The sequence below is a fragment of the Falco peregrinus genome, chromosome Z, assembly GCF_023634155.1.
Source record: "Falco peregrinus isolate bFalPer1 chromosome Z, bFalPer1.pri, whole genome shotgun sequence".
Classification (NCBI taxonomy): Eukaryota; Metazoa; Chordata; class Aves; order Falconiformes; family Falconidae; genus Falco; species Falco peregrinus.
In genome coordinates, this window is record NC_073739.1 from 68197727 (window position 1) to 68225598 (window position 27872).

General features: G+C 38.2%; 1 protein-coding gene across 6 annotated transcripts in view; it reads left to right on the forward strand.

Annotated features, from left to right (window-relative positions):
- The window catches only part of EMB (embigin), a 28353-nt gene extending 8543 nt beyond the window's left edge, over positions 1 to 19810 (forward strand). For 3 of the 6 annotated variants that reach the window (XM_055790999.1, XM_055791000.1, XM_027793292.2), the window contains 8 exons: positions 1358 to 1447; positions 3603 to 3777; positions 6398 to 6486; positions 9869 to 9996; positions 11141 to 11423; positions 12206 to 12239; positions 14146 to 14219; positions 15332 to 19810. In XM_055790999.1, coding sequence (XP_055646974.1) covers positions 1358 to 1447; positions 3603 to 3777; positions 6398 to 6486; positions 9869 to 9996; positions 11141 to 11423; positions 12206 to 12239; positions 14146 to 14203 — 857 coding nt within the window. In that variant the 3' untranslated portion in view covers positions 14204 to 14219; positions 15332 to 19810. Of the gene's footprint in view, positions 1 to 19; positions 110 to 1357; positions 1448 to 3602; positions 3778 to 6397; positions 6487 to 9868; positions 9997 to 11140; positions 11424 to 12205; positions 12240 to 14145; positions 14220 to 15331 lie in introns of all 6 variants that reach the window. The other 3 variants (XM_055790997.1, XM_027793290.2, XM_055790998.1) reach the window with 2 other exon arrangements.
- The last annotated feature ends 8062 nt before the right edge of the window (positions 19811 to 27872 follow it).

Genomic DNA, 27872 nt, shown 5'->3' on the forward strand with positions numbered 1-27872 from the left:
TTAGTTTTTCACCTTTCAGAGCCCATGACAACTACACGAACTGTCAACAGGCAAACTCAGGGGAGCCCTTCAGATCATTTGACATTTGGACATAATGTATCTGTACCTGGTAAAAGCAATCGCATCTTGTCTTCTACTTAAATTGTTAAATATCAGTTGTCCTAAGGTTCTACCTTGATATTTTTTAATCATGTGTTTATGGTGGATTTATTAGTTGATAATTAGCAAGACAGTTTGTTTAAAGCTGTGTAGAAAGTAGCTTTGGAAACAGAAAAAATAAAATTTGCTCTAACTATTGAATTGGCCTTTCCTTTAAGCTTAATTTGTAATGTCTTCTCCCACAGTGTGCTTCAGTTTACTAGGAACTTTTATGCACATAGTACAATACTAATGAAACAATTGTGTGTGTAGATGTGGAAGGGTGGTGCTTCCTTAGCTGGGCTACATCTGTTGTTAAAGTTGCAGTTCACTAATTTGCTTTCTTGCTCTGTTCTTGAAATGCACAGAGCATAAGAACAAGTATAGTGGTGGGAACAGACTTGTTTATGCTTAGAGTTGCCTGCCTGATAGCTGTATCAAGCTTTGTAGAGCTTTATAAAGGTAGTCTCTGAAGAGTATGCAATCCATAGCCCTATAGAAAGGGGGTTTTGCTGGCCATGTTAAACCTTATAAATGTCTTTCCCTCACACAAGGAAAGGAGTGTATTTTAGTCAGGGAGATGATTGTCAATATTGGTATTCTTTGTGTGTGGAAGGGTATTCCCTGCAGTATAACAGTTTTGTGGAGCAGTGAGGGGCTCTGTGTTCAGGGGAGAACAGGGTGTTCTTGCCTCTGCATTCATTAGAGCTGCATCTATCTCTGGCTTTCTGGGTGTGGTGTTAAATTGTAGTGGCTTTGGGAATGGCAGTGTTCTTTCCTTCTGTTTCTTCTTATTTTTCTAAAGCTTACTACTTTTCCAAGCTCTACTTACATATTGGCATAGTGCTATGCAGTTTTGGGACCCACTTGTAAGCTATGAGTGACTCTTTAAATTAAGCTGTGAAATAGTTACAACTTTACAGAATTGACATTCACAATTCATTATTATATTAAAGATACAAACTGTATTCTAAAATGGCATAATTACTCTATCAGTGACTATGCAACACTGCTGCTTTAAGATTCTGGTTGTTAACACAGAAGCTGTATGAAAGGATCCCCATAGTAGTCAGCATTTGGCAAGGTCCTCTTTCCCTGCCGCCTCCACTCAAGATTGCTATAAGATTTTTCAGTTGCAATACTGCATTGACATTCACCTGTATGATTACCTTTACAGGATCATAACATAACACTTTGCTTCCCGCCACAACCTTGTTAGGTCCAGATCTTACCACGCAAGAGTTCAAGCAGGAAACCAAAGAGCACGTGTCTAATGCCACTTTTGTGGAGTATGAGATACTCCTGCCTGGTAAGTGTGTTTTTCTCTTCCAGTTATAATATATTTAATGCCTGTGATTACACACAGTCTTTTGTGTGAATTATAGAAGTATCTAGGCTGGCAACTTCATGATAAAGTTAAAATGTTCACAGGGAGCATGTCATGAGCTCAGTAAAGAAAATATGAGTAAGTTTGTTGCCATATTGGGTATTGTGTTCTAATAACTATTTTGCAGTGATTTTGAAATTGTTACTTTTTCATTAAAACAACAAGTAAAACTAACTTATGGCTATCTGTTCCTCCAAATCAGTTCAAGTGACAACTTCTCTGCACTAATGAATCTACTTGGAGAGACCATGCAAGCCAGGGTACTTGCTAACCAGAAAGTGTTAGTCAGCTTTGCAGCATTTCAAGAGTTAAAGCATGGAGAAAAGGCAAGAGAACCCTCTCCCTAAAGCAGATGTGAAGTTCCCCATTGCCAAATAATCATTTATAACTAATTTCTTGGACAACTGGTAAAACTGATCTAACCAAAATCTCTCTCAATTGGAGGAGATCAGTTAGGACTCCTTTGCAAAGTACTGGTGCAATATTTTAAGGATGAAATTGCACAGCATTTATGCTGTATTTTCTTCTAGCAGGAAGCTTGAGGTAGTGTCTATTTCCTCTGGTACATCTGCTTTTAGTACAGAGATGCCCCAGATATCAGTCTTGCTTGTGGTTAATCTTCTACAGCATAGGGTTTTCATGTTCTATTAATTTAAAGTGTATATATTTAATATCAAAAGGTACGGATTCTATTTTTAGCCAGTGCAATTAATCTGTCTGTAAAACTGCTACTGTGAAACCAATTCCATTTGTAAAATTCCTTTGATCATAAACAACCTCAACAAGGTGAGTTATGCTTGGCTCATTGAGTGTAGTGGCTCTAATAAATGAGTTGCTGTATCTGACTTTGCTCTGCTATGAAAGACTAAGGTGTTGCTCCTCTAAGTTTCACTCCAGTTGAACAGATCTGTAATATTTTGGCTGGGACTTGAAGTTCTGGGCACACTGTTTTGCAGGCTGAAAATATCTCTGCCAGATCCAGTAAAGTTCAAATATTCAATGGGAGTATGTGGTACTTCCACTTCAGCCAGACTTTGCTGCTTCTTAGGTATGACTTGCATTAGTAAGTCAGTGAGCTGTACCTTAAAACTTCCTTTTCTCTGAGAAAGAAATTAAACTGAAATACAGCTGCACTTTGATCATCAGGTACTACAGGGTGGGTCTAGGATTGAGGTGAGGTTGGAATAAGCTTTCATAGAGTATTCAGGAGGGCTAACCACAGTTGTATCTATAAGGTGTGAAAGAAAAGGCCAATTATGAAATAAAATGTCAGTGCTGATGGGTACGAAGTCAAGTGTTCTCTTATAAAAGGCTGTTTGGTTCAGAGAAGATATGTGCTGTTGAAACTTACTTTTTGGATATGCACATTTTACGGTCATGAAGCTTGTTAAAAAAGCATCCATTTTTTTCTACTGTATTAAAAGTTTTCACATTGTAATTTTACTGGCTTGCCACTAGGAAGGCAAAGGCAGCCGTAAATAGATTTGAAGGCTGTTTCGTTTCAAGTTGAGTAGCTATAGCATGACAGGCCAGATCCAACAGTGTTAAGGTTTTAGATTTTGCCAATAACTTCACTCAGTATCATGAAAATCTGCATCTGGCTAAAGCCTGGATGCTTATATTTATAAATCTAGCTCCTTTTGATATTACAAATATAACTCACTAATATCTTTAATCCAATAAATCCTGCTTTTTTTAATACCAAATGTGAAGTCAAAAAGGCAAGCATATATTGCTCCCTCTGAGAGCTAAGTAGTACTTAATATATTTTGGCTTGTTAGACTTAAGCTTCTACATAATTTATCTTGTTTTCAGTGAAATGAGTATCTGTGTTTCTATATAGGAAGTTTACCTACAGGATGGACTGACTGTGTTTTTGTAATGACTTGTATCAAAACTAATTTATGACTTCAGAAAATCAGTGTCAAACACTGACTGATTTTGGTTTTCTTACCCTGGAAAGTATAACGGCAGCACACTGTATCCACCTGTAATCCAGCATGTGTCAAACAGTCTTTGAATCTCTTCCCTGAAAATGATGAAAGATTTTTTTCATAAAATTCTTCACATTTTTTAGGTGTTTCTGGTACTTCCACGGAAAAGAATATCACTTTAGACCGTGCAACTAGAATTGAGCTTTCATGCAGATTGGACAATAAACACTCTCATTTAAAAAGTCTTCAAGTCACTTGGAAGTGGGGAAATGAAACACTCAGACACATCAACAAAACTGAAAACAGCTGGGGCATCCAGTAAGTAGCGATCTTTATGTTTTGACTTCCAAGTTCTGAGTTTTATCACATGCATATACACTACCCAATACTAGTTATATGTATATTAAGAGAATTGTAGCTGATGCACCATGAGGCTGCGCTGCCATTCGGTGAGACCTGGACAGACTGGAGAATTGGGCAGAGAGGAACCTGAAGTTCAACAAAGGCAGGTGTGAGGTCCTGTGCCCAGGGAGGAACAACCCCACACACCAGCACAGGCTGGGGCTGACCTGCTGGGGGGCAGCTCTGCGGGGAAGGACCTGGGAGTGCTGCGGGACAGCAAGGTGCCCATGAGCCAGCAGTGTGCCCTGGTGGCCAAGGCCAGTGGGATTCTGGGGGGCATTAGGAGGAGCATGGCCAGCAGGTCGAGGGAGGTGATCCTCCCCTTCTACTCTGCACTGGCAAGGCTGCACATGGAGTGCTGTGTCCAGTTCTGGGCTCCCCAATTCAAGAGGGAGAGGGAACTGCTGGAGAGGGTCCAGCAAATGGCTATGAAGATGAGGGGACTGCAGCATGTTAGGAAGGGCTGAAAGAGCTGGGCCTGCTCAGCCTGGAGACAAGATCTTATCAATGTCTACACATATCTTAAGGGCCAGTGTCAGAGGATGGGCCAGGCTCCTTTCAGTAGAGCTCAGAGACAGGACAAGGGGCAATAGGCACAAACTGCAACACAAGAAGTTCCACCTAATGTGAAGAACAACTTTACCTTGAAGGTGACAGAGCACTGGAACAGGCTGCCCAGAGAGGCTGTGGAGTAGTCTTCTCTAGAGACATGAGACATTCAAAACCTGCCTGGATGTGATCCTCTGTAATGTGCTCTAGGTGACCCTGCTTTAGCAGGGCTTTGGACTAGATGACCTCCAGAGGTCCCTTCCAACCCTGACTATTCTGTGATTCTGTGGTGATTAATATATGCCCATAATTGACATACTGAAGCTGCAGGAAAGAGAAGGGTTGCAGTTACCTCAAGCCTGAAGGAAGAGCTCCTGTTCTTTTTCTAGTGCTGGAAAACAGGGTTTCTTCAAGGCAAGAATATAGAATTAAGGACACAGTTCTTTGAACTCCAGTAATTGTGTTCAGTAAGTGAATGCTAAAATACCTCTATTTCCACATTCTCTTTTCCACCCCAGTTCTGCTTTGCAGAAGTCTGACGGGCATAAGTGGCCAGTTTTTTTCCTTCATAATTAGTGAAACAGAGAAGGAATCAGCTTTCAGTAAAGATGTTTTGGATTGTTTTAAATGTTGTCTTAACTCTTTCAAACCTCTGCAGAGACTGAAGAAATATTGTATACATTGAAGAAAACTTTCTACAATTTACTGTGATTTAAAAAAAAATATCTGTAAATGGACTAATTTTAACTGGGTAGTCTCCAGTTGTTTTCTGTATAGCTTTGGTTTCTTAACATCAACAATATTTATATAAAATTTTTATGATACAAAATGTGATGAGGATGTGATGTCACTTTTCTGCTACTCCATATGCAAAAACACAACGACATAAATATTTTTCAAGATGCCTGTGATGTATAGTTTGCCAGCAGAGAAGATGCTGGACTTCATTAGATGCAGCTCTTTAAAACTATTCTGTGTTGAACCTATGCTAGTCATTGTGACGTGCGGAATTAGACTCTATAACTCGAAAGTTATAAAGTAGGTATGTTTATTGCGCGCAGATGCACGGGGGATCGCTCCTCCACAAGTGTGCATGCCCGAAGTGATGAACCATCTCACATTTATACAATAAAACAAATTAATATTCAATTAACGCCTATACATATTCGTTACCTAAACCCGCTTCGTATGTTAATTAGCTTATCAGTCCTTTGCCTGGAATGTGGTGGGTCTTGCAGGTTTGTAGGTGATTCATGTTCTTGTGACCATCAGATCTTCTCCAGCAAGGAGTGGTGATTCATGTCCTTGTGACCATCCAATCGTCTCCTTGCGTCTCCAGCAAGGAGCGGTCTTCTCCAGCAAGGAGACTTAGCACTCCCTCCCTCTAGATAGCATTGGAATATCTCTCATCCTTTTCTCATTCTTTTTTAAATAGCCCCTTTGTTAGAGGAGGAAGGGCAAGCGTCTCCTCCAAAATGTAGGAGTCTCCTCAAAGCTGTGTGGCTATGTGACCAGACACCGCACCCATGACTAGTCACCATACCCACATTCCTGGGCAGACGTATACAATCACAATCAATGTCCATTGTCCCCATTTCACACTATTTCTCCATATCAATTGACTGACTGGCTTTAGAAAGAATAAAATCTCTTTCGAAGTCCTGCATATGATAGGCTGTATAGATACGGCTTCACCATGTGAACTAGATTGGTAACCTGTACATCTTACTGCCTGAACATGTTTGCCCTTCTGTGAGCAACAACGGTGAAAATGGTATTTATGTTGCCAGGTCTGCTTGTGCTCTTCTGATTTATTAAAAATGTCATGGTGTTTTGATGTTAAACTGAATCCTAGTGTTTCAGTAATGTTCTCTGTTCTGCTACTGATCTCTGCTGGTTTCTTTAGAATGTTAATTAGCACTCACCGATAGCTGTAGGACAGAAGAGAATACAAACAAAAACCAATTTGGTGAAATATTTCTTGCAGATTGAGGATCTGGGATAACAGTCAGCTGGGAAGCTACAGTTGTACTCTGAAAGGTGAAGAAGAAATCAGTGCTGTGTTTCATTTACAAGGTAATTGTATTTAATCTTAATCTATTTTAAATTTTTCTTCACTTGGCCATTGAAATCCAGTATTAATATGGTTTCTGGATAGTGTGGAAACTAACTTACTTTGGTCAGTCTAAGTGAGAATCATTATTAAAGGCATTTCTATAGCTTGGAGGGAAGAAGAATTTTGAAGCAAGAAGGAAAAGTTTTTTTAGAAGAAAATTTGCTAACAACCAAAAGAATGTCTAAGCCTACTTTTTTTTTCCAGAGTAACTGATTTCCTCTTCTTTCTCCATCCTTACAGCAGGAGTGAATACTCACCACTTTCTGGGGCGTGGGAGGAAAGGATGGTGTCTTAGGTAAATTTTTCAAAAAGCAGAGCCAATGACTTGAAAGTTTGGCCTGAGATTTGGTGTTACAAAGAGGAGCGATGATTAGCAGAAAGGAGGCAGTTTTTTTGAGCAAATTCAGCTGTATTTCTGAAACACCAAATTACTGCTTTAGAGTATCTTTCATTCTATATGAGAACAGCGCTCACATTAAAACTAGTGTGCTTCACTGGGCAGTGTGAGTGTCCTTCCTTCTGTTTTGTATTCTCTTCATAATGTTGCCCCTGCCAGTAGGAGGCAAAGTTCAGTTGAATGGAAGACATGCAGAAATGAAACATAAGCTGCAGAGAACCCTTATCTTTAATGACTGCTATTTCCTTCTCTATTCCCACCATCCAGATCTTGCAAAGAGCAAGGCAAGTATTTGATCTGCGAAAGCTCCAGACTGATACATCAAAAAGATTCTCCCTGAGCACAGGTTCCTTAAAACCCTAGCTCTTCAAATAACTACCCCTAAGTTCAGCTGAACTAACTAGCAGCTCTGTGTAGTTCAGTGCTGCAAGCTGCCGTTGTTCACTGGGATATCTGGTCATGTCACCTGGGGGAACTCATGTATGTTCAGATACCAAGTAGTAATGTTCACACCTGCTTTCAAATCTTCAGCCAGGGGAGACTGGCTTGCAGTACTGAAGACAGACAAAAGTTGCAGTTTATCAGACCTTTTAATATCTAAAAATGATGTTTTTCATGTGAACATGTGGGTAAGGTTTAGTTAAATGGCTACCCAGGTCTGTTTAAGGTCTCCTTTGACTTTTTTAATCTATACTTTTGAAAGTATACCATAACTATTTCAGTAAAGGCAGGAATGACTCAATAGGGAAGTCATCTTTTCCCAGAATAGTGCATAAGACTAGTTGATTTATTACAAGAAGACAGGGGAATTGCTTCACAATGGTTGAGTGCTGCCACTTCTGATGCCATAAAAAGTACTGGCTTGATATTTTTTAAGATTAATGCAAGAGTGAAGGAAATGAGAAAGAAGTCCTTGAATCTTCCAGTCAATGCAGAAAGAACATTTCTGAAACTGAAAGATGAGTGATGGGTTGTAGACTCAGTGGCTAAAGTCATCACTGCTGTAACTAACCGAAATAGCTTTTCCGCTAGGCAGTTGGGCATTATTGGATGTTACCCCTCCTCCCTTTCCCCCCGCATACTGGTTTGGCATAACCCGACAGACTGACGAGTTAAGCTTTTATCCAAGTCTGCAGAAAACAAGAGATGCTTATAGGAATTTCAAATTACTAAACATGGAGACCATTCATGGATATTTTAAATGGTGTGAAGTGCTGTAATAGCTATATTGAAACCTAGAATAGATCAATTTGTTTGCACTTTGTTCAGGGATCCTTAAGCAGCTGTCCAGGTACATGCACTATGAAACAACTCTGGTCTTTAAACCAGTGTGGAAATCTGCTGCTGGTATAAATCTGTCCATCTCATCAGCAGTTTGTTTGCTTTCTGTGCAGCAGCACTGTTTTGTTACCAAATTCTGTGTGGTCTAATTGCAAAGTTACCTGGGACAAAGCATATTATTTCCATGCATGCATTCAAGGTTAACAACTCTGTTACAGAGCCAGATTCCAGAATTAATGATGGATATTCATGTTCTTAATCATAGCTTATGTGATCACATGTGTTGCTCAGCATGGCTAAACCTTTTTGACTGTCATAAACCTGTTGTGCTGGGTGTAAGGGTTTATTTGTTTTCATGTTCCAGTCTTTTTTCTGTACTTTTTTTCTCTATGAATTGTGAAGGAGGTGGCAGTAGTTAGTAAATTAGTCCCTTTTACCGACAGCAGTGAAGATACTTGGTCACTACTCTTCAGAAGTATAGCGTTTAATGATTAAAACAAGTATTAGTGAAGTCTCGCTCCATGTGTAGTGAGGCTGGATTGAGGTATGGTGCAGTGAATTCTGAGGCTATAAGCAGTGCTCTTGTTAACAAATTGGTTTCATATATATTTTTGGAATGGAAATTTAAATTTAAATACTCAAGTGAACTCTTTGGGAAAATTAATTTGTGCTCAGCCAGTCAAGAAGTGGAGAGAATGAGAACAATCTTAGTTTATTCCAAATTGTTCCATCATAACTGCTGAAAGCAAATTCTTGGTTTGTTTAGTCTAGTGTGAACAATATAATTTAAAAGATGTACTGGATCTGTACTAACACAAAACAATGAAACTTGAAGTAAAACTTAAATGGATCTGAGGAAAACATCCTGATAAAGAGAGAAAAAGGGGAGATACATAATATAGTATGATATATTTGCTCAGCTCTATCTATAGGGTGCCTCAATGTATAAAAAAAGCCTTTTTTTTAGGCTTTTGCCCTTGGAAGGCTGTGGGGCATCTGCAGTTATAATGGTTGGGACAAGTAGCTCTAAAGCTATAAAGTGATGTCTTCTTGTGGCCATGTTCTGTCCTTAGCAAGATTGGACCAAAAGTCCTTTTTATTGGCATGCACCCAGAAGTCATTATTTCAGCTCAGAAAACATTTGTAACTAGAAAACTGTCTGCAGTTTTGTCTTAATTACAAAGAAGTTCTCTGCATGCAGAACTTGCCAGATACTATTAATGTGGCAGCATTGTGGCTGGAATAGACTTTTATCAGTTTTTGCGGGTTGAGTGCAATTGTAGAAAAATTAGTGTTGGTTCCTGGTGTACCAGAACTGATGCATGTAGCTCACAGCTGTCAAGGAGGGGAAGGAGGAAATGGGCAAGGATAGAAGTCAGTCTGATTATCACTTGGTTTTCAGTATTGGAAACTGTTAAGATCATGGAACAATTGAGAACAGGATTCCTGTAGTCTTCTGTACAAATTCTGTGTATGGAATATCAGGCTGAAATGACTCTTCATTTACATAGTGTCATGAGTGATAGAATCATCTGTGTTTCTTAAGGGAAAAGAAAATGCATGGACTACTATAAATAGATATTTAAATATATTCTATCTTTTTGTAATACTGTAATTACAACCTGTACCTGTAACTTGATGGAGTTCTTCCTACTTGTTCTTAGTACCGAAAATTGAAGGAAAAGAAAAACCCATAGTCAGTTATGAAGGAGATACAGCTGTGATGATTTGTAAAAGTTTTGGCTATACTCCCACTGCTTGGACCTGGTATATGACCAATGGAAGTGAACAGGTAACAGTTTCATCTGTTGACAAAGTAAAACAATATGGTATGGTAAAAACTGGGTACAGACACTTGGTAAAGTGCAATGACTTTTCACTGTAGGCTCTATAAATTGCACTTCCACTTAATGTAAATTTCTGTACATAGGAAAAAAAATCTGTGATATTCAGATGTAATCATTGTTACAGGGATGTAGCTTTTGTTCTGGTTTGTATGATGATTCTTTTCCAAAAAGTCCCTGTCATACTCTTACAACCCAGACAGCAGTAAAACAAAGGTGAGTCCTGAGATATATTAATATAGTGAAATCAAGTAATGGTTATATTGCTCAAATATTACTATTGAATACTCCAAAAAATCTAATAGCAGGACATTCTTTTAAAGACATGTAAGGCATTGGAGGCTTGAAGGAGAAAAGGAGCATGTTCCTTCTCTTACTTCTGTATTTCCCAGCTTGTATGATCTCTTTGGGGCACTGGACCTGAAGGAGGTAATTCTGTGGTGGAGACTGCTGTGGCACTTGATTCTGAAGGAGCTGAAATATCTTCTTCACCTCTTGGCTTAAAGGCTTTCAGGAAAAAAATCTCCCTCAGCTGTTTGCCTCCTTAACATACCCATCCTTCAGGATCCCCCTTAGCCTGGGACCATAGCCACCTTGTTCTAGCCCCTTTTCTAGGGGAAGCACTGTCAACTGAGGAGGTAAAGATCTGTCTTACCAGTACTACTGGAGAGTAGCACTGACTTGTAAGACTATCAGCAAACTCCCAGTGAAGCAGCATTCCCAGTACAACTTCGTTGAAAGCGTATGCTTTGTGCTGTGGTGAAACCTGGAGATTAGATCCTGACACTGGAGGCTGCCTTTGTCAGTGGTGAGTCAATAGAGTCAAAAGTAACTTTCATCTGATCTTAGACTAAAACAGGTCAGACAATCTTCTCATTAAAAGCGCGTATTTTTGTCCATTAAATGTAAAAGGAACCAGGGTGGCTACCAAAGAGAAATTCTTCCCTTGGAGGTGGACTAAACATGCATCACAAATGCCACTTGTTCTTAACTCATTTTACATCTTTGTGAAGAACTATGTGTTGATAATATAAATAATTTGATTAAACAATTTCTTACTGCATTAGTGAGACTTGTATATTTTATTTTCAGGTTGCCATTAATGACTCTTTGCTGGCAGACAAGTATGTAATTAATAGAGTATCTGCCAATGTAACCCATCTGAAGATACTGAAGCTCACCAAGGAAGACAATGGTATATATTGGTGTGAAGCTGGTTTTGAATTAGGGAAAAGTAAAGGAAAGCTGAAGCTTAAAGTTCTATCCCTCATGGTGCCTCTCAAACCCTTTCTAGCAATTGTGGCTGAAGTTATTGTTTTAGTAACTGTTGTTTTCCTGTATGAGATGTATTCAAAAAAGAAGGAGAAATGTGCAGGTAAGTAGTCTTGTTTCCTGCTTTCCACTGAAACTGTAGCCAAAGGTAGAAAAGTGTGACCCATAGCACTTCATATATGAACTTAAGTGTGCTTTTCACATCTATATTTTTTCTGACAAAATAATTTTGTCAAGAACACTGCCATTATTTTAGATTTTTAAATCTCTTCCATAGTCTTGTATTCAGGTATTGCTTTCAATAAGCAGTACTTCCCCATAAAAGGTTTGATTTAGTCCTTTTTCCTCACAAGACAAAGGAGTTTCGAGGCTGTAGTTTTTGGGGGAGTGCTTGGGAATGGAAACGAGCTAGTAGTCTTGATGGGAGAAACTTCTGTCAAGAAACTGAGTAAGGAGGAAAAATGCATTAAAACAGAGTGCATTAGTGTTGGTTGCTGAATCTAAGGTGCGTGCAGGTAAGCTGAACTAGATGTGCACAATGAAACAGAAGTGATCTATATAAAATCAATGTATAGATATGTATATATTATGCATATATATGCCATGTATTTTCCTATATTTTACATATATGTATAAATTGTATACATTATCTAATATATGTATCAAAATTGGATTAATAAGCTGATCACAGTAAGCTTTTGACAAATTTGTAGGTAATTCTACTGAATAGAGAAATGGATAACTTGAATTACACATTTAAGAAAACTAATAAAATGAAAAAATAAGTTTGTTTTGCTTAGACATGGAGTAAATAATATAATTAAACAGAACTCTTTCAGTGTTTGTTAAATTAAGACCTTATATAATCCTTTTTCTGTTATTCAGCAGATGAAAAAGAATTTGACCAAATTGAGCAACTGTAAGTGAAGAATTTGTATACTATAGATAAATACCTGCTCTTTTGCTTATTAGTGTTGTATAAAATTATATGTTACTGACCTAGTTGGTAAGGGTTAGTGATAAATGTGAAAGTACTGTTTATTCCTTTCCTTAAGACTTCCTAATTGTGGAGTGTGCAGAATGATATTTTCTGTCTGGCACTTCATTTTGGTGTTTGGAAGATGTTTCACTTTTTTTGTTGAGAGCACCATGTGTCCTCATTCTAAAAGGCTATAACTATGAGGAAAATCACTTTCAGGTGGAAATTCTATAAAAGAGGTTTTGAAGCTTTTCTCCTACATTGTATTTGTCATTATTAACATAAATTTCTCACTTGCATGTGGTCAAAGCCCTAATTATCCTAGGTAAGCCTGTAGTTGCTGGGGTTTTGGGAGCTAGCATTATTGGCTGTTTTGATGGTAACTCCAGCTTCTCAGGGGGGTGGAGTGGGTGGGCTCTCATAGTGCCAATAGCTTGGGCGCAGGAGTGGTTGCACCACTGGAGCCAAAGGAGTAGGTGTAGGCACTTCTGCTGTCCTGCTGCTTGAGGGTTGGTGCTCCCATACTGGCTCCTCCCCCCATCCTTAGTATGATGCATTTCTAAAAGCTTGCTTATTAAAACAAGCTATACTTCTCTCCTGCCCATCCTTTTGAAGCCCAGTCACTTCATTTGTCCTGTTTTGCTTTTGTAAGATGGAGCCTCGCAGTTCCTCTTTTTGTGGCCCGTCCACTCCAGTTTTCTTCTCCTCAGTCCCTTCTCTCCTCCTATGTTTGTCTCCCTTTTTGTCCTTCTGAGTAGCACTGTCTCTCCTTTGTTGAATTTCTTGCTGCAGTTACCTTCTCCGTTTCACTGTTGTATTCACTTTCCTATTCCTTTTTCTAGTGCTAGCTAGAAACACATTTTAGTGCTTTCCCCCTTATCTAAACAGCTTTAAAGCTGTAATTCAATTATGCTATTAAGTGAGGATATGTCTTGGGCACATAGTGTGGTATTATACTGCTGAGTGAGGACATGCCTTGGGTTAAATTGAATAATTGCGCTTGTTGTGCAGCCCTGCTTTTTATAAACATGCTGAAAGTGTATTACAACAGGATTGTAACACAGTATAGGGGACTAAAATAATCTTTTCCTACTTGATGACATGTAGGATGTGGTTTTGATCAGCTGCTTAATCTTTTAGACTTCTATCTTAGATAAATGCATTTGAGGAAAATCTATTAAAATATGTATTACTTACCTTTCAGTTATAAGAACCAGGCCTTTCAACTACTGGCTGTTTAGAAGATAGATCTGTGTACCAGACAGAATCTCTGAAGGATTTTATGTCAAGTGATAACTAATACACAGCTGAACTTGTCTGAGGCTGTAATTAAAATGCCACATCTAACAGTGCATTAGGTGGGAAACAGTGGTTCAGAAACAATTTTTTTTTTTGAGCAAGGGAATTGTTAAGTCTTGATTTTAACCAACACCATATAGCTAGTTGTAGGTACTCCAGAAGAAGCAATTGTATGGTTGTTCCAGCCCATGTTCTGAGGATGTTGACCTGCACATTGCTTGTATATTATTAGAGTGTTCACTCTGTTTAGAAATTCTATATGTTGAATGAAATAATAGTACAACAATCACTTCTGGGAATACAGTCACTGTTAAAACTTTGTGGGATTTTTGAGGGGGATTGTGTTGAGTCTTCACTACTTGGCTGCAAGACTTTAAGAGTCAGTATTTTGGTTGCTTAAATTTTTTAAATCTTTTTTTTTTGTAACTTCTCATGCTAAAAGAAAATCAAATAAGTTCTAGATGCACTCTGATTGCACTGTGGGAGTGGAATGACTGTACTCATACTTGAACACTGAGTTTTGGAATTTGACTTCTCTTTCTTACAGTAAATCTGAAGAAAGCAATGGTCTGGAAAACAGTAGCACTAGGCACAGAAAAATTTAATCTGGTTCCTAAAAAGGTAAGTTAGAGATGAAACAGAGACCAGAGTTTACTCTTCTTTTGAACAGCCTAATACAAGGACAAAGGAATCCACTGTGTCACCCTAGTCTGGTTTTTTTTGGATGTGGGAACAACATAGTAATAGAACCATTGTTTAGGTAAAACAATATATAGTCATTCATGATGTAATATTAGCAAGAAAGTGCTTAATTGCTTGGCTCCTGATCATGAAACACTCTGTGAATGCCAGGGTAGGTGCTGAGATGCATAAGAATTGCTGATGTATCCAAAATCATGTTCTTTCAGGCTGTAGTTTGGGTGCTGACTGAGTTTATGGAGTAAGAATGCAAGTGGGAAATGTCACAGTACCAGATATATGAAGCAAGGATTATAGCAGTCTAGGAAAGAAGACAGCTTAATAGATAATGACTGAAAGGATTAGTGGTAGAAGAAAGGAAGCAGAGGGTATGTAGCCCTGTGGAAGCTATATAATTAACTTCCCTGATTCTCTGCCCTCTTTACAGTCTAATTACAGGCTGCTTCTACTTCCACCAGCTGGAAATGCTTGTCAGAGGATGGTCTGTAAGATGAGGACCAATCCTACATACTCTAAATTTCCTCTTTTTATTCCCCCTCTGCATCTGGCACCACAATCTCTTGTTTCAAGATGAGAGGTATGAGTGACTTGGTATTCATGTCACTGCTGGTACTCTTTTTCCCTATAACAAGCCATCTACCTGGAGGAAGATTGCTTCCATACCTTTTCTTTTAAAGAACAAAGAGAAGTGTCAGGTAAATCTCATAAAGATTACAAATCAGTAAAAAATCAAGAACAAATGCTTTCTAAGAGTATATTGTTTCCTCAGTTTGCTGCATGTTATTGTATTTGTTGATTGCTGTGACTGAAGTTCCCAAGCATTTATCCCATATTGGATCTAAAGTCCCATTCTTGTACAGTCTTTTTGGCATGTGACATGTGATGAATCACTAAGGATTCAGACTTGCAAATTGGTCCATTCAAAAAATTGTAAAATGTAAACTGTAAGGAAATCTTCAAACAAATATGGGAAAATATTAAGCAGCAAAATAATAGAATGTTATAAGGAAATGTGTGTGTTCTTTTTAATCCAGGAGATTTAAGCCGACAGAAGTGGAAATCATCACAAAGCTACAGAAGATGTATGCAGCTATGCATTTTAAATGTCTGCTATGCTTCTAAGTAGACTCTACACTTAAGCTAAATAAGATGCTTTGAAAGTAGCTGTGAAACTGCTCATTTTATACAGATGATAATGTATTCTGATATAATGCATTTAGGTCTCTGCTGTCTGTACCATTGCCATTTTATTACTAAAAGGCAATTTTTACATGATCAGACTTCCTGTTTTATGACTGATCCATTTGACTTTGTCCTGAATTGGAACTAACCTTGTATTCACTGAATGAACAGGAAATATAGAATGAGCCTATTATCCAAGTGTTATAAAGCTGGACTTTTAAGATCAAAAAGTATCACCACCAAAGAAAACACCTTTTAATAGCAGATGAAGCAAATGTGACACAGCTTTTTTTACCAAAGAAATGGTCAAAGGGAAATCTTTATCATGATTTAAAGGAAATGATAACAGTTTCGCAGTTTGCTCTGAACAGTAAAGTGTCTTCATTCTAACTTTTCTTTGCTTCATTTAAATGAGAAAGAAATATTGGTATGTTCTGAATACTTAAGATACAAATCTTCTTAAGATGTCCTGCTATTTGTGTGCTACTATATTCTAATTCTAAGTAAGTTGAGCACTTAAATACTGTACAGATCAGAAAATTCAGCAGTATTTCAGAGTAGGTGAAAGAAGCAAAGGGGATACAGTACCATACCAGAATATAACTGAAAATTATTTATGCTTGCACAAATTACTGCAGGATCTGAGAGATGCCAATCCAGTTTTGCAATTATAATTTATTTGGAACACAGATTTCACAATATACCTGTATCTTATGTTCTTATCATACATCCTGTGTAGTTGGTACCCTTACTACTTGTGGCATATTGAATTATTCTTTAAACTCCACTCAGAGCACAGAGAAGCTAAAATTTTCAGGGTAACAGGATAAGCAACATGAATACAATTAATTCTCTAATACATAAAATTGTGACACTGCTGTTATGATTTATGGCTTTGCTTTAGATGAGCTAATTGCCATAATTACACAATTTAGTTGCATTATGCATTCAGCAATTGAAAAATGTGCAGCTAATAGAAAAGCAGGTGATGGCATTTGTTGCTGTTGCTTGCTAACCCAAAAGAAAAATAACAGAAACTTCCATTTTAAGAAAGGCAAATATAAAGTCTTCAAAAGATTTTCTTCTCTCAAAATATGTAAGGAAAAACCAGGCAACATTTGCAAACTCCCTGAGGAAGTAGAAGGAAAAAAACAACAAACATTTAAACAATTTCCTCAAAGTGGTTGTTTCTCTTTGAACATAAAGGAATACAGAAAAATAAAAGATGAAATAGATTTAATTCCCTTTATTTTTTCTATTTTACTGTTCTTATGGGTTTGAAATTACCAAAGCCTAGCATTGGCTGTTCTCTTGGAGATGGCGGACAAAATCCAGTATGACTCACATTTTTTTTGGTTTTGTAGTTTATTTTGCAGCTTTAACTGCAAGTTAAGCCCAAATAAAAAACAATGGGAAGTATATAAGCATTGAGTGATTGACTGTAAGGGCTGAACAGTGATAAAGATTTCCCTTGCTAAGATACTGTTTTTATTGTATTTTGCCTTGGAGTTTCTATGCACTATAAAAACCAGAATGCATTTACAGGTCTTTATATGAATTTATCATTGATATAACAGCATTTTTGTTGTAAAAATGTTTGCAGTTTAAAAAGATTTACTTCTGTATATTAATTGTTTGAAACATTTTATTTTTTGTATCAATTTTTTTTGTAGGAAATCTAGTAGCAAAAAGTAAGCTTACAGATCAAATCACTAGATTGAGTAGAGCAGAATTAATACCTTTTGCAACAAAGAAGAGGTTAGGTAGTATCTGGCAAAAAGCCCACCTTTTAATCAGATGTGGTAACAGTTTATTGCTACCCTCACTGAGCATTCCCATCTTGAAACTGTGGTATGAAGTCTTTGCCAACATATGCAAATTACATGAATAGATGCTTTTTGGTGTTAGCGAACAAGGGCTGCACTGAATGCAGGCAGGAACTGGAGAACCTACATTAAGTATGGATTTTAGATCTATGATGTGTTCCTCCTATCAGGACTGTATTAGAGTTTAAGATTGGCTGCTGTAACAGTAGTTTTGTCTTGACCTGCATCTAGTATGTTCTGCTCGCCATGTCTGCAAGGCATTTGATGTTTAGTTTTAGGTTGGCAAGTAGTTTTTTCATCTTGGTGAGTGGTTTTATTCCTTGTATGTCTGCCTGGGTTCAAACTTCCTTGGGTTTCTCTATGGAAGGCAATAGTAAATAATATTAAATAGTAAATACTACATAACTGACATAATGGTCATAACTCCAAAGGCATAAACCCTATAGTTTTTAGTTCACATGCCACATAGGAAGCTCTGGAAATCTCTTGTGTGTATGTCAACAAATACATGTTGTGTATGTTGACAACATTCCTACTGCAGTTGCTTTGTGTATCTGGTTTATTATGCAAACATAGCCTTCAATAGGACAAAAATTTGGCAACCTTAAACCAAAGCTCTAGGCAATGATTTTTAACTCCTTCAAGCCAAGAGGTACCAAATGAGAGCCAAAACAATTCTGAAGATATTTCTTTCAAACAGCAGGTAGAGCAAGTATAAGGAGCCACAGAAGAATTAGCTTTAATAATGAACATTAATCTGTAGTAATTGACTTAGACTCTGCCTACCCATATAACAGCTGCATTTGTTTGGCAAATTGTGTCTTCCAAGACAAAATCCTTGTTTTCTTGCAAAAGTGGTATGTTATTGGTTTCTATACTAACAAAAGTCCTAGAGGAAAAAATTAGTCTGCAAAAGAATCTTGAAGGGCTGTTCCTAATGCTTCAAACTGGTCACTGCAAATTCCTCCTTTCCGTAGGTCCGAAGTAGACACTAGCAGCTGTGAGACCAGATTCCTAGTGAAGAGTGACAAATATTATTTCCAAACTGCGAGCTCAGCTAGAACTGTGTGAAAATTTCCTTAGGATGGAGACCTAAGAAATACCCAGTAGTGAGTCAAGATGATTAAGTAATTAGGCATAGGTCATTTGACATGGCCAATCCTGAGGAAGAAAGAAAACGTGTAAGTATTGATGCTGATATTGAAATCAGCATCCATGTGCCTCTGTTTTCCAGCCAAAGAAATTAGGTTTATATGCTACCTTTAAATTCACTCTGAAAACTCTTCTATGTTGACTGCTAAGCAATTAAATTTAGAAAGAAACCGATGGGTGTCTTCAGTGTAGGCAGAGTTTTTCAGAGGACCACTCAACTATGTGTTGAGCTCCCCAGCATGTGCAGACTGACCGCAATTAGTCACATGATGTTGCAGTTCTAGTTGGGAGCTCCCCAAAAGCAGGAAGGGGAAAGGAGTGAGGAAGAAACCACTTGAGAATGGTTGCAGGGGCATGGAAAGGACCTGCAGATACTCCATAGGGGTCCTGAGGGACAGCAGGAATGGAGTGAGATGACTGGCAGTTCAATGTGTGCAGAAAGACAGAGTGTAAATTTGTAGGAAAACTTTTTTTTTGGTTGTGCCATTCAGAGTGTTTGTGTAAAGCTCTGTACAGTGACTGTAAACAATCTGCTACTGCTAAGCACTTGTGTAGGTGAAAACATAAAGCCAAGTGGTATGTTTCATAAGAAAATCAGAAGTTACATCCTTGGAAATTTTTTACCACTTGCTTTAAATAGTTTTGCATTCTTGTTACTTTCTTATACCAGAGCATATATAATGCATTAAACAATTCTTTATGAGAAAAATAACTCAAGTTCCAAACTTTACAACTTGTTACTGAAACTGGGTTGTCTAAATCTACTGTTGATGACTGAGTTAATATTTATAGTTGAATTTTATGAGACTTCAAACTTGTAATGTTTATTCTGTTAGTCAAAATGATTGGATTTTATTCCATAAAGAAACTTATCTGATTCATTTTGCTGTTCAGCCTTTTGATTAACGAAACAAAGATTTTTGTCCATTTTTATTACATGGGTAATATTTCTATCAACTGACTTACTGAATTATTTTCAAATTGACATTAAAAGTTATGTAACAGTGCCTTGAAGGAAGGTATTTGTTTACCATAGTTAAGTTAATTTTTCTCTTTTGCAATATGTTTGTTAAAAATTTCAGAGGAAACATGACAGCAAAAACTATTTTTCTAGTGAAAGACTACTAAACCTAATGCTTTTATCACGCTTGCCTTATTTTATATTCTGATTTTATACTCTGTGTTCACTCAACTGTTCTATTGTTTTGCTTGAGCGGTAAGATCTGTACAGAAAATGGAACAGCCTCTGTATGTTTGATGTATATGGAATAATGAGTAGTTATGAGTAGTGTTAATTGATAATATTGTATTTACTGAGAAGTCCAATAAATTTTACCATGAAGAATCCATGAAGCAGAGAGTGAACATATGCCTGGTGTCTTTAAGAAACAAAATCAGACTGTCATTTCTTTTTATTTGTCCATATCCACACATTTTAATTTAGACCTAAACTGCTTATTTGCTTGACTACTGAACTGCCTTTGCTCAGCTGTATAACCTTCTAGGTAGAAATTGCCAAAGATGTCCAAGTAATTCCTTTCTAAATGCACATACTGCATCTGGCCTAGGTTCATCGCTTCTAACTTGGACATCTAAATTAGGAACGTATTCTGTTTCCTGTTAATGGGGCTTGGAAGGGAAGGATTATCTTCCAGTAGAAAAGAACCGTCTAAACGGAAGCTGGAGTTAAGCAGGGTAAATCTCAGCCTCTGAGACAGTGTTATGTTTTGATACTTTGTGCTTTATAAAAAACTATTTTTAAATGGTGTTAGTCTTCCTATGGAGACACATCTCTGATTGCAAATTGAAATGTATACTAGCTTCTCTCAATTACTGTTTTGAAGGAGACTTAGGGATATTTCCTTAGACTGCCTTCTACTGTGATCACAGACAGGTTTAGTATGACACTTTCTTAGTATATGTTAATGGTGTGTCAAGTCACACAGCTCATCCTTGCTGACTGCCCTATTTGATTGAAGAGTTCAAATGTGATTAATTAAACTGCACAGCAGCAAGTGTATGTTAAGTCTCCCTTTTGGAAGTTGTTTTGAATATTTGTGGTATCTGTTTTCTAGCACAGGATAGCAAGATAGGCAGGCAGACCTTTGGAAGAGGATAGAGTGCTGTTAGCTATGTTTCTGCCACTTGAGATTTCTTGTACAGACAGCACCAGTCTAGGTAAAAGTATCAAAGCCTAAGCTAACTGCTAGCAATAAGTAGTCACTTCTGAAGTAGATGTAGGATGTGCAGCCAAGATACTTGAAGGACAACTTACTGCAATTGTGAAGTCTAGGTTTGTAATAAATACTACTTCATTGTCTTTCTAAAAAATCTGCCATAAGAATTTAAAAGGCAGTATGTAGGAAAGAGGGAGAGTAATAGCAGACAGAGGTAAAGTTTTGAGGCCTTCTAAATGAGAGGAATAAAGATTTTTATCCTTTGCTGTTGATGGTTGCAGTCTTTCTAAATGCATGTATACTTCTCAAAACCATAAAGGAAAAACATATAATAATACAGTCTTCAAAAAAAGCTGGCAGCTCAACCATACAATGGATTGGAAAGACTCTCAGTAGTGCTAATAAAATAGCAGTACCCTTTCCCTACTGTTTAACAACCATTGTTTAATCTGTTTCTGTTGATAAAGAGCTGATAATTATGTCCAAGACTCTAAAATACATTAGCCTTTAAACTGATAGATTGGGCCCCCACATGGTTATTCTCAGCTCCCACTAAGACTGTCAGAAGGAATGAGGTCATGCAGGTACTCTTTGAAATCTGGGAATTACTTTGCTTTTATGGTGATGTGGCTCTCTTGGTGAGCTAATCTGTTTGCCACATAGCTCAGACATTGCATAAATTGCACAGTCAGGACTTGGGTTTGTTCTAGGTTCAGGTGCAGTGATTCTGCTCAGCAAGTGTCTATGCAAACGTCTGTGACCATAACTTTTGTGATACAGAAATGAAGGAATAGAAGTAATAAGAAAGAATCAGGAAAATGCTTTGAAGAAAGAAATCCCATGAGATAGAACCACCAGTTCAGAAAAGTAAGGCATATGTAAAAGTTCTTACTGGTTTCCTTCCATCCATATATGTATAGATACTAATTAGAAAACATGATGTAATTTGCTGCACATTTAAAAGCACAGCCTGCTTTAGGAGAAGTAACTGAAAGCATTTGTCAGATCAATTAACTTGGGGAAACTAGCTTCCTGGTCTATGTCTGTTATGTTAGGCTAGATGGAAGGAACTGCAACTGTCTATAGCACACAAAGATGCCATCATGAGGAAATCAGATCCTATGGTTGAAAGCAGTTCAGGTGATTTTCATTTCTGCCAAGCCTCAGCTATTGACAGTGCAGACATAGGAGCTAATGAGCATTCTGAGTTGCTTCCTGTAACCCTTTAGATTTCTGCTTTAGGAGAGTTTAACATTCCTTGGCTGTTTTCTGGCATTGGTAGTAATAAAAGCCTGTGCAGAGAAGGGAGGACAAGCTTTCTCCTAACTCACATTTTAGAAAGAATGGTATCAGCTGCTATTTCAGCTTGTACTGATAATGAAGTATATCAGACCTAGTAAAGCAGGGGTCCTCAAACTATGGCCCGTGGGCTGGATATGGCTCCCCAGGGTCCTCAATCTGCCCCCCGTATTTACAGACACACCCCCCCACCCCCCCCGCCGGGGGCTGGGGGGGGAACCAAGCAGCCACAGATGGCTGCCTGCCACTGCATCTGCACGCCGGCCCCCTGGTTAAACAGTTTGAGGACCCCTATAGTAAAGGATGCTCATTGTTCATTCAACAGGAGCATAGGTCTTATGCCATTTAAGGGTTACTTTAGGCACTGCATACAAAGGAAAAGAGCCTGGAAAAAGGGGGGATAAGGGGAAGAATTGTGGAAGAAGTTTGCTATTAGGTGCTGTGCAAAAATCACCTCTGTGCAAATTTTTACTGCAGCCCATATTTTACTTTGGTCTTTACTGCAGTCCAAAATTTTACTGCGTATCCATATTCACTTTATCCTTCAAGTGTTCTTGTGCATGCCCCACAAGTCTGCACTTCCCATGTTGGTAGGCAGGCAGCTGTGGGGGTGATTTGACCATGGCCAACAGCCAAATATGCACACAGGTACCCACTTGCTCCACTCTCCTGTGAGGCAGGCAGGAAACAGAAGGAAGGCAAAAAGACTTGCATAAAGACAGTGATCTTTAACAGGGGGAGCAAAGGTTGTGCATGCAAGCAAAGCAAAAAGAGGAATTCATTCTCCACCTGGCATTGGCAGGCAATGTCCAAACACTTCAAGGGAGTCAGGGCCTCAGCATGTGTAACAGCTGCTTGGGAAGACTAATGCCATGCACATGAATGTCCATGCTTCCTCCTCCCTTCTCTAAGTTTTCATTGGTGTGAAGGATGCTATACGGGATGGAATATTCTTTTGGTCAGTTTGGATCAGCTGTACTGGCTAGGTACTCTCTTAATGTTTCCCACCCTAAATTTACCTGCTGCAGGGGCAGAGTGGGAAGGAGAAGGGCTTGATGCTGTGCAAGCACTGTTCAGCAACTGCCAAAATACTGCTGTGTTATCATCACTGGTTTAGCCACAATTTTGAAGCACAGCACTGTATGGGCTGCTCTGAAGGGCATTAACTCAGTCCCAGCTGGACCCTACACAAGGGTGAGCTTCCTTCCAACACTGGCTGGAAACAGACCACAAAACCTCTTTTTTCCTATATAACTCTCATAAACTTACCAAGCTTCTTGCTATTCAAGTTAATTGACAGTAAATTTCTAGCAGCAGTCAAACCCCCAGAGGTCGTAAGTAATAAGAACAAGTATTTAAGAAATACATTGAATATTCCTTCCCCTCCCCCTGGAAACACTGAATGTAAAACGTATGGTTCTCTGAAGTATTAAGTCAATCAATATTTGACAATAGGTAAGGCAAATGTGCTTCTTTTGGGATTTTACAGTTTTTCAAATAATCTGTATTTGCCACTGGTAGTTTTCAAGATTTGAGTGATTTCTAGAACTAAACATTTTCCATGCGAGAAGAAGCAGCAATATAGTGGATTTAAGCCTGTTACTTGCTTTTTCATATCTCTTCCACAAACCTTAGCAGAAGATTAAATATAGTTTTCTACTTTAAGGCCCAACTGGGAGATTGATTTGCAGTCCATCTCATAATGTTGTATTTCCTAAGTACCTTCCTGTCAATCAGTCTGCATAGAAAAGAGCTAAATTATTTTCTATATATGTGGGAGGGAATCAAGCAAAATAAACTTCTCATAATTTTGTGCTCCACAGATAGGAATTTAAGATTATAACTTCCTTTAATAAAATTATGCATAACAACAGATCACTTCACGTTGCACAGTGCTTGGAAGATGTACCTTTTAAGTGGGTTTTCCTATCTGAGTATAATAACTAAATCACAGAAAGGGCATCTGAGGGACCATGTTTGGTCATCAGCTGCCTACTGCATCTTGGACACCAAAAGATAAACTGAGGCTTGGAACTGAGTGGTGGAAGTCTATTGATTCATTTGTCAAACCAATGATTTCACTGGCCAGTGTACCCTCTGTTTAAATTAATTTTCCCAGAAAAAAACCATATTGTTGTTCTGGAGAAACGGAGAAGAACTGTTTCTAAAATAGTCAAAAAGACAGAAAAATTCACTTGTAAAGAGAACCAGGTCTTTCTCTTCTCACGCCTTGCCCCTGCTAGCCTGTCTGAGTAACAGGTGACTCCCAGCCTCTGAAAAGGAAATTCCTGCGGCACAATGCTGAATGCTACAAAAGGGTACATGGCAAACGGTGCAACCCCAGACTGCAAGGACCAAGTAAGCCAGCTGACAATTTACTTTGATAGGGTGAAGCCAGCCAGAAAACATATGGCACTTTCTCAGGAAATTATTTATAAACTGTTGGACAATTTAAAAAATAGTACCAATGAAGGAAATCCTACATCCTGTTTATCCAAACTTGGTAACTGAAGTAAAAATACTGTTCTCTTGTTACCATTGTGACACTATTGACAGTGAAAAAAAGCTGATGAAATGTGACTTGCACACATGCTGTCACTCAATTTCTCACTGAAACCACCTAATATCACTTAATTATAAAGACTTACTCATCATTGTTATCACCGGATAGGAAGAATTGCAGAAACATGGTCCAAAGACAAAAATGCAGCCTAGGATGAGATGTGGTGCAGTGGTTTTACTGAAAGAGAGCAGATAGAGATTATTGCTGAGAAGAATATAGTGGAAGAGATTTATGGAAGCAGTCATTAATACAGCATTTGAAAAACATCCTATAAGCAGAAGTGTGATTTCCATATGATGGTTTGGTGAATAATTGAAGATCCCCAAGGGGAAAGGTATATAAGGTATACCTTGCTGAAATTAAGAGCGATGGCAAGGCACCAACATATCTAAGAGCATAGTCAAGGTCTGTTATTTAGTTATCAATAAATTACTAAAATGGATTGTATTTCTTTTTCTTTTTGGGGATTTTTTTTAACTGCTGACATCCCCAACCATCCTACCTGTGAAGAAGTGAGGTGTCACTCTTATTTAATTTCCCCCCTTTCTGTTGTCACACCAGGTCAAGTACTCTAAAGAAAACCACCAATTTGACTGAGCTATTGATGGTGCCTGACCATTTTTAAGAGAGTAGTATTTCTCCATTATGGTGGTTCCTAAAGTCTCAGTTGACCTACAGGTACAGAACCGACACATCAGCTGAGTCAACTAACAAGACCCCCTGTTATTCTATTCCCTCTGCTCTCACCTACCTCTGATAGGTAACATTTCAGTAAAGTAAAACTTGTGGTGACTTTCTAAAGACTTCCAGCAAATTCAATAGGTGGAAAGAATAATAATAAAGTTTATCTGAACTAGATTATCTTGGCACACTTCAGACACTCAGCAGTCTAGGCTGTCCATCCATTTTCAGACAGTGAAAGAAGCTGGGTGTTAGAATTTATCATCCATGTCATAATCTATGAAACCCTGTGTTGCATGAGAAGTTCAGTCTGTGTCATGCTGAGCACTTACTTGCTTGCCATGCAGTATTAGGACAAGGTAATGAAGATATCGTTATCATACATCACTAGAGATGTACTATTCTCTCCGTTGATTTTGGTAATCAATATTCATTAGGATAAAAAAAGGGTGGAAAAAAAAAGGTTTTCACTTTTGAACAGTTGATTTATTTAGTTCAGCCCAATTCTAACACACCAGTGGCCAGATACCAGCAGTGGAGCATTAAGATTGTCAGCATTAGGAGGATCAATTATATCAGTGGAGAGCAATTAAGTATCGATATTTTAAAAGCAATCGGAGACTGCAGGAGAGACAGTAATTAGCCCCCCTCGCCACCACTGCACCACCCGAGCCAGGGAGTGTCTTCGGGTTGTGCGAATCTCCGCCTTGGCCGGAAGGTGTCGCTCTCGCACCGTCGATGGCAGCCCCTCAGGTTCAGCACCGGGGGCTGTTCTGCGGAGCCCCGCAGCGCTTAGAGCCCTGCGCCTGGGGAGCGGCAGCTGCTACGGGGGCGGGAGCTGGGATGCCCCGAGCACCGGGGTGCCCCGAGCACCGGGATGCCCTGGGCACTGGAGCTGCAGCCACCGGCCTGTGGCACACAGCTGGGCCTCTGACAGCAAAGGTGAAATAGCACTCACACTACAAGTGTGCCCATCGTACTCGTTTCTGATACTTTTAAGTGATGTGTTTTCTGATCTGAGAATTATGTAACTTCTCCATATTTCTATACCCATTTTAGTACTCAGTTTTCTTTCTGCCAGTATTCAGACACCACTAATAGCAACACGCATGCCACAGGAGACAGGACTGCTTCCTGTGGAAATTTAGTTACTTAAGTAGCTGAATAGTTTTATTTTGTACTTTATTTCTTAAAGTACAGTATGTCAAAACTGAAAAACATTGGCATAATCAAAATGTATTTTGATCCTAGAGCATTCCACCAGGGAGACTAAAACACAAAAGCCACACACTCCTGAGCAACTCTCAGGAACTTCTTCCTTTCTGAGAAAGATAGCAGCTTCAAGGGGCTGCCAAAAACATGTCCACTTCATAGCTGTCTATAAACTCACTGGGAAGTGGACTGTGTTATTTTTGTATAGAAAAATATACAAAATATTACATATTTTAATAATATATTTTACATATATATATGATACATCACTATGTATTTTTATAATGTATGTTGTATACTTTTTGTATAACATCTGGCATAATGTGTTGATAAGTAGTGTAGCATCATCATACCAAGGTATATCATGTGAACTACACACATTTTCTAGTCCATTGGTTAAGAATGTGTTATTTGAAACAAACATGCCAATCTCTAGTTTGTGAAAAATATACATTTTCTACCGTAATGTCTAAGTACATGTTATTATTTTAAATAAATCTGATTATTTTGGCTTTATTCAAACTTTTCTTTAGTATGCAGTCTCTTTAGTTCTAAAATGTTTATGGAGTTTTTTAAAAGTGTGCTTTATGTGCTTTCTTCTCAGTCCCTTGAAAGAAACACAATTCCTTTCCTATCTGAAGAAATTTAACACCAAGTTGAAGTTTCTGAAAGAAATGAAGACACAATGTGGTACTTTTTTGAACACGGTTTTTGACTTCGTTTGGGCCAAGATGTTCTGGGTAAAGGTCACAGTATGCTATCTTCTGGCAAAGAATCTGAAGTCTCTGCTCTTTTTCCTCTTTTTCCACCTATTACAAACTGTCTTTTATCAGTCTAAATGGACAAAAAAAAAATTTTTAAGACAACAAAAGTTGTTGTCTTAAGAATGTAGATAATTTAGATGACTATCATTTTATATAAAGAAACCTTTTATTTATAGCTAATATTGATGGATATTAGCAAGTTAAAATGCATATGAAATCTATGGGGTTTTTTTAAAAGATATGTTATAAAGTGAATATAGTAGGACCACACCTTTTTTTGGGTATGGAATATATTCATATTTTCCTTCCTTTAATTCCACTAAAAACCAGGTTTGTTCTGCCAGAGTCTTATCTAGGTAAATATGTTGTTCATAGAGTAAGCTAACTTACCTCCTGTTAGTCTTCCAAATACAATCAGATACTACTGCCTTTTATCATATGTCTACACTGGGATTTTGTTTTTCACTGATGATTAAGGCCCGACGGAGGTTAATGAGGAACACAGTGTGCACAGAATGTGACCTTGCAAAGCTGTTTTATCCCCCAGCAGCTCACTGAAAACAGTCCTTTCTAGTTTGCAGTGAGTCATTAATTTCAGCTGACAAACCTGAAGACAGCATAGATATATTAGTGCGCAGCCTGCAAGCCACCTCTGTCTGCTGACTTAACCAAGGAAATCACTTTAATTTCTACTGTCTTCTCCAACTTACCAGCAGTTC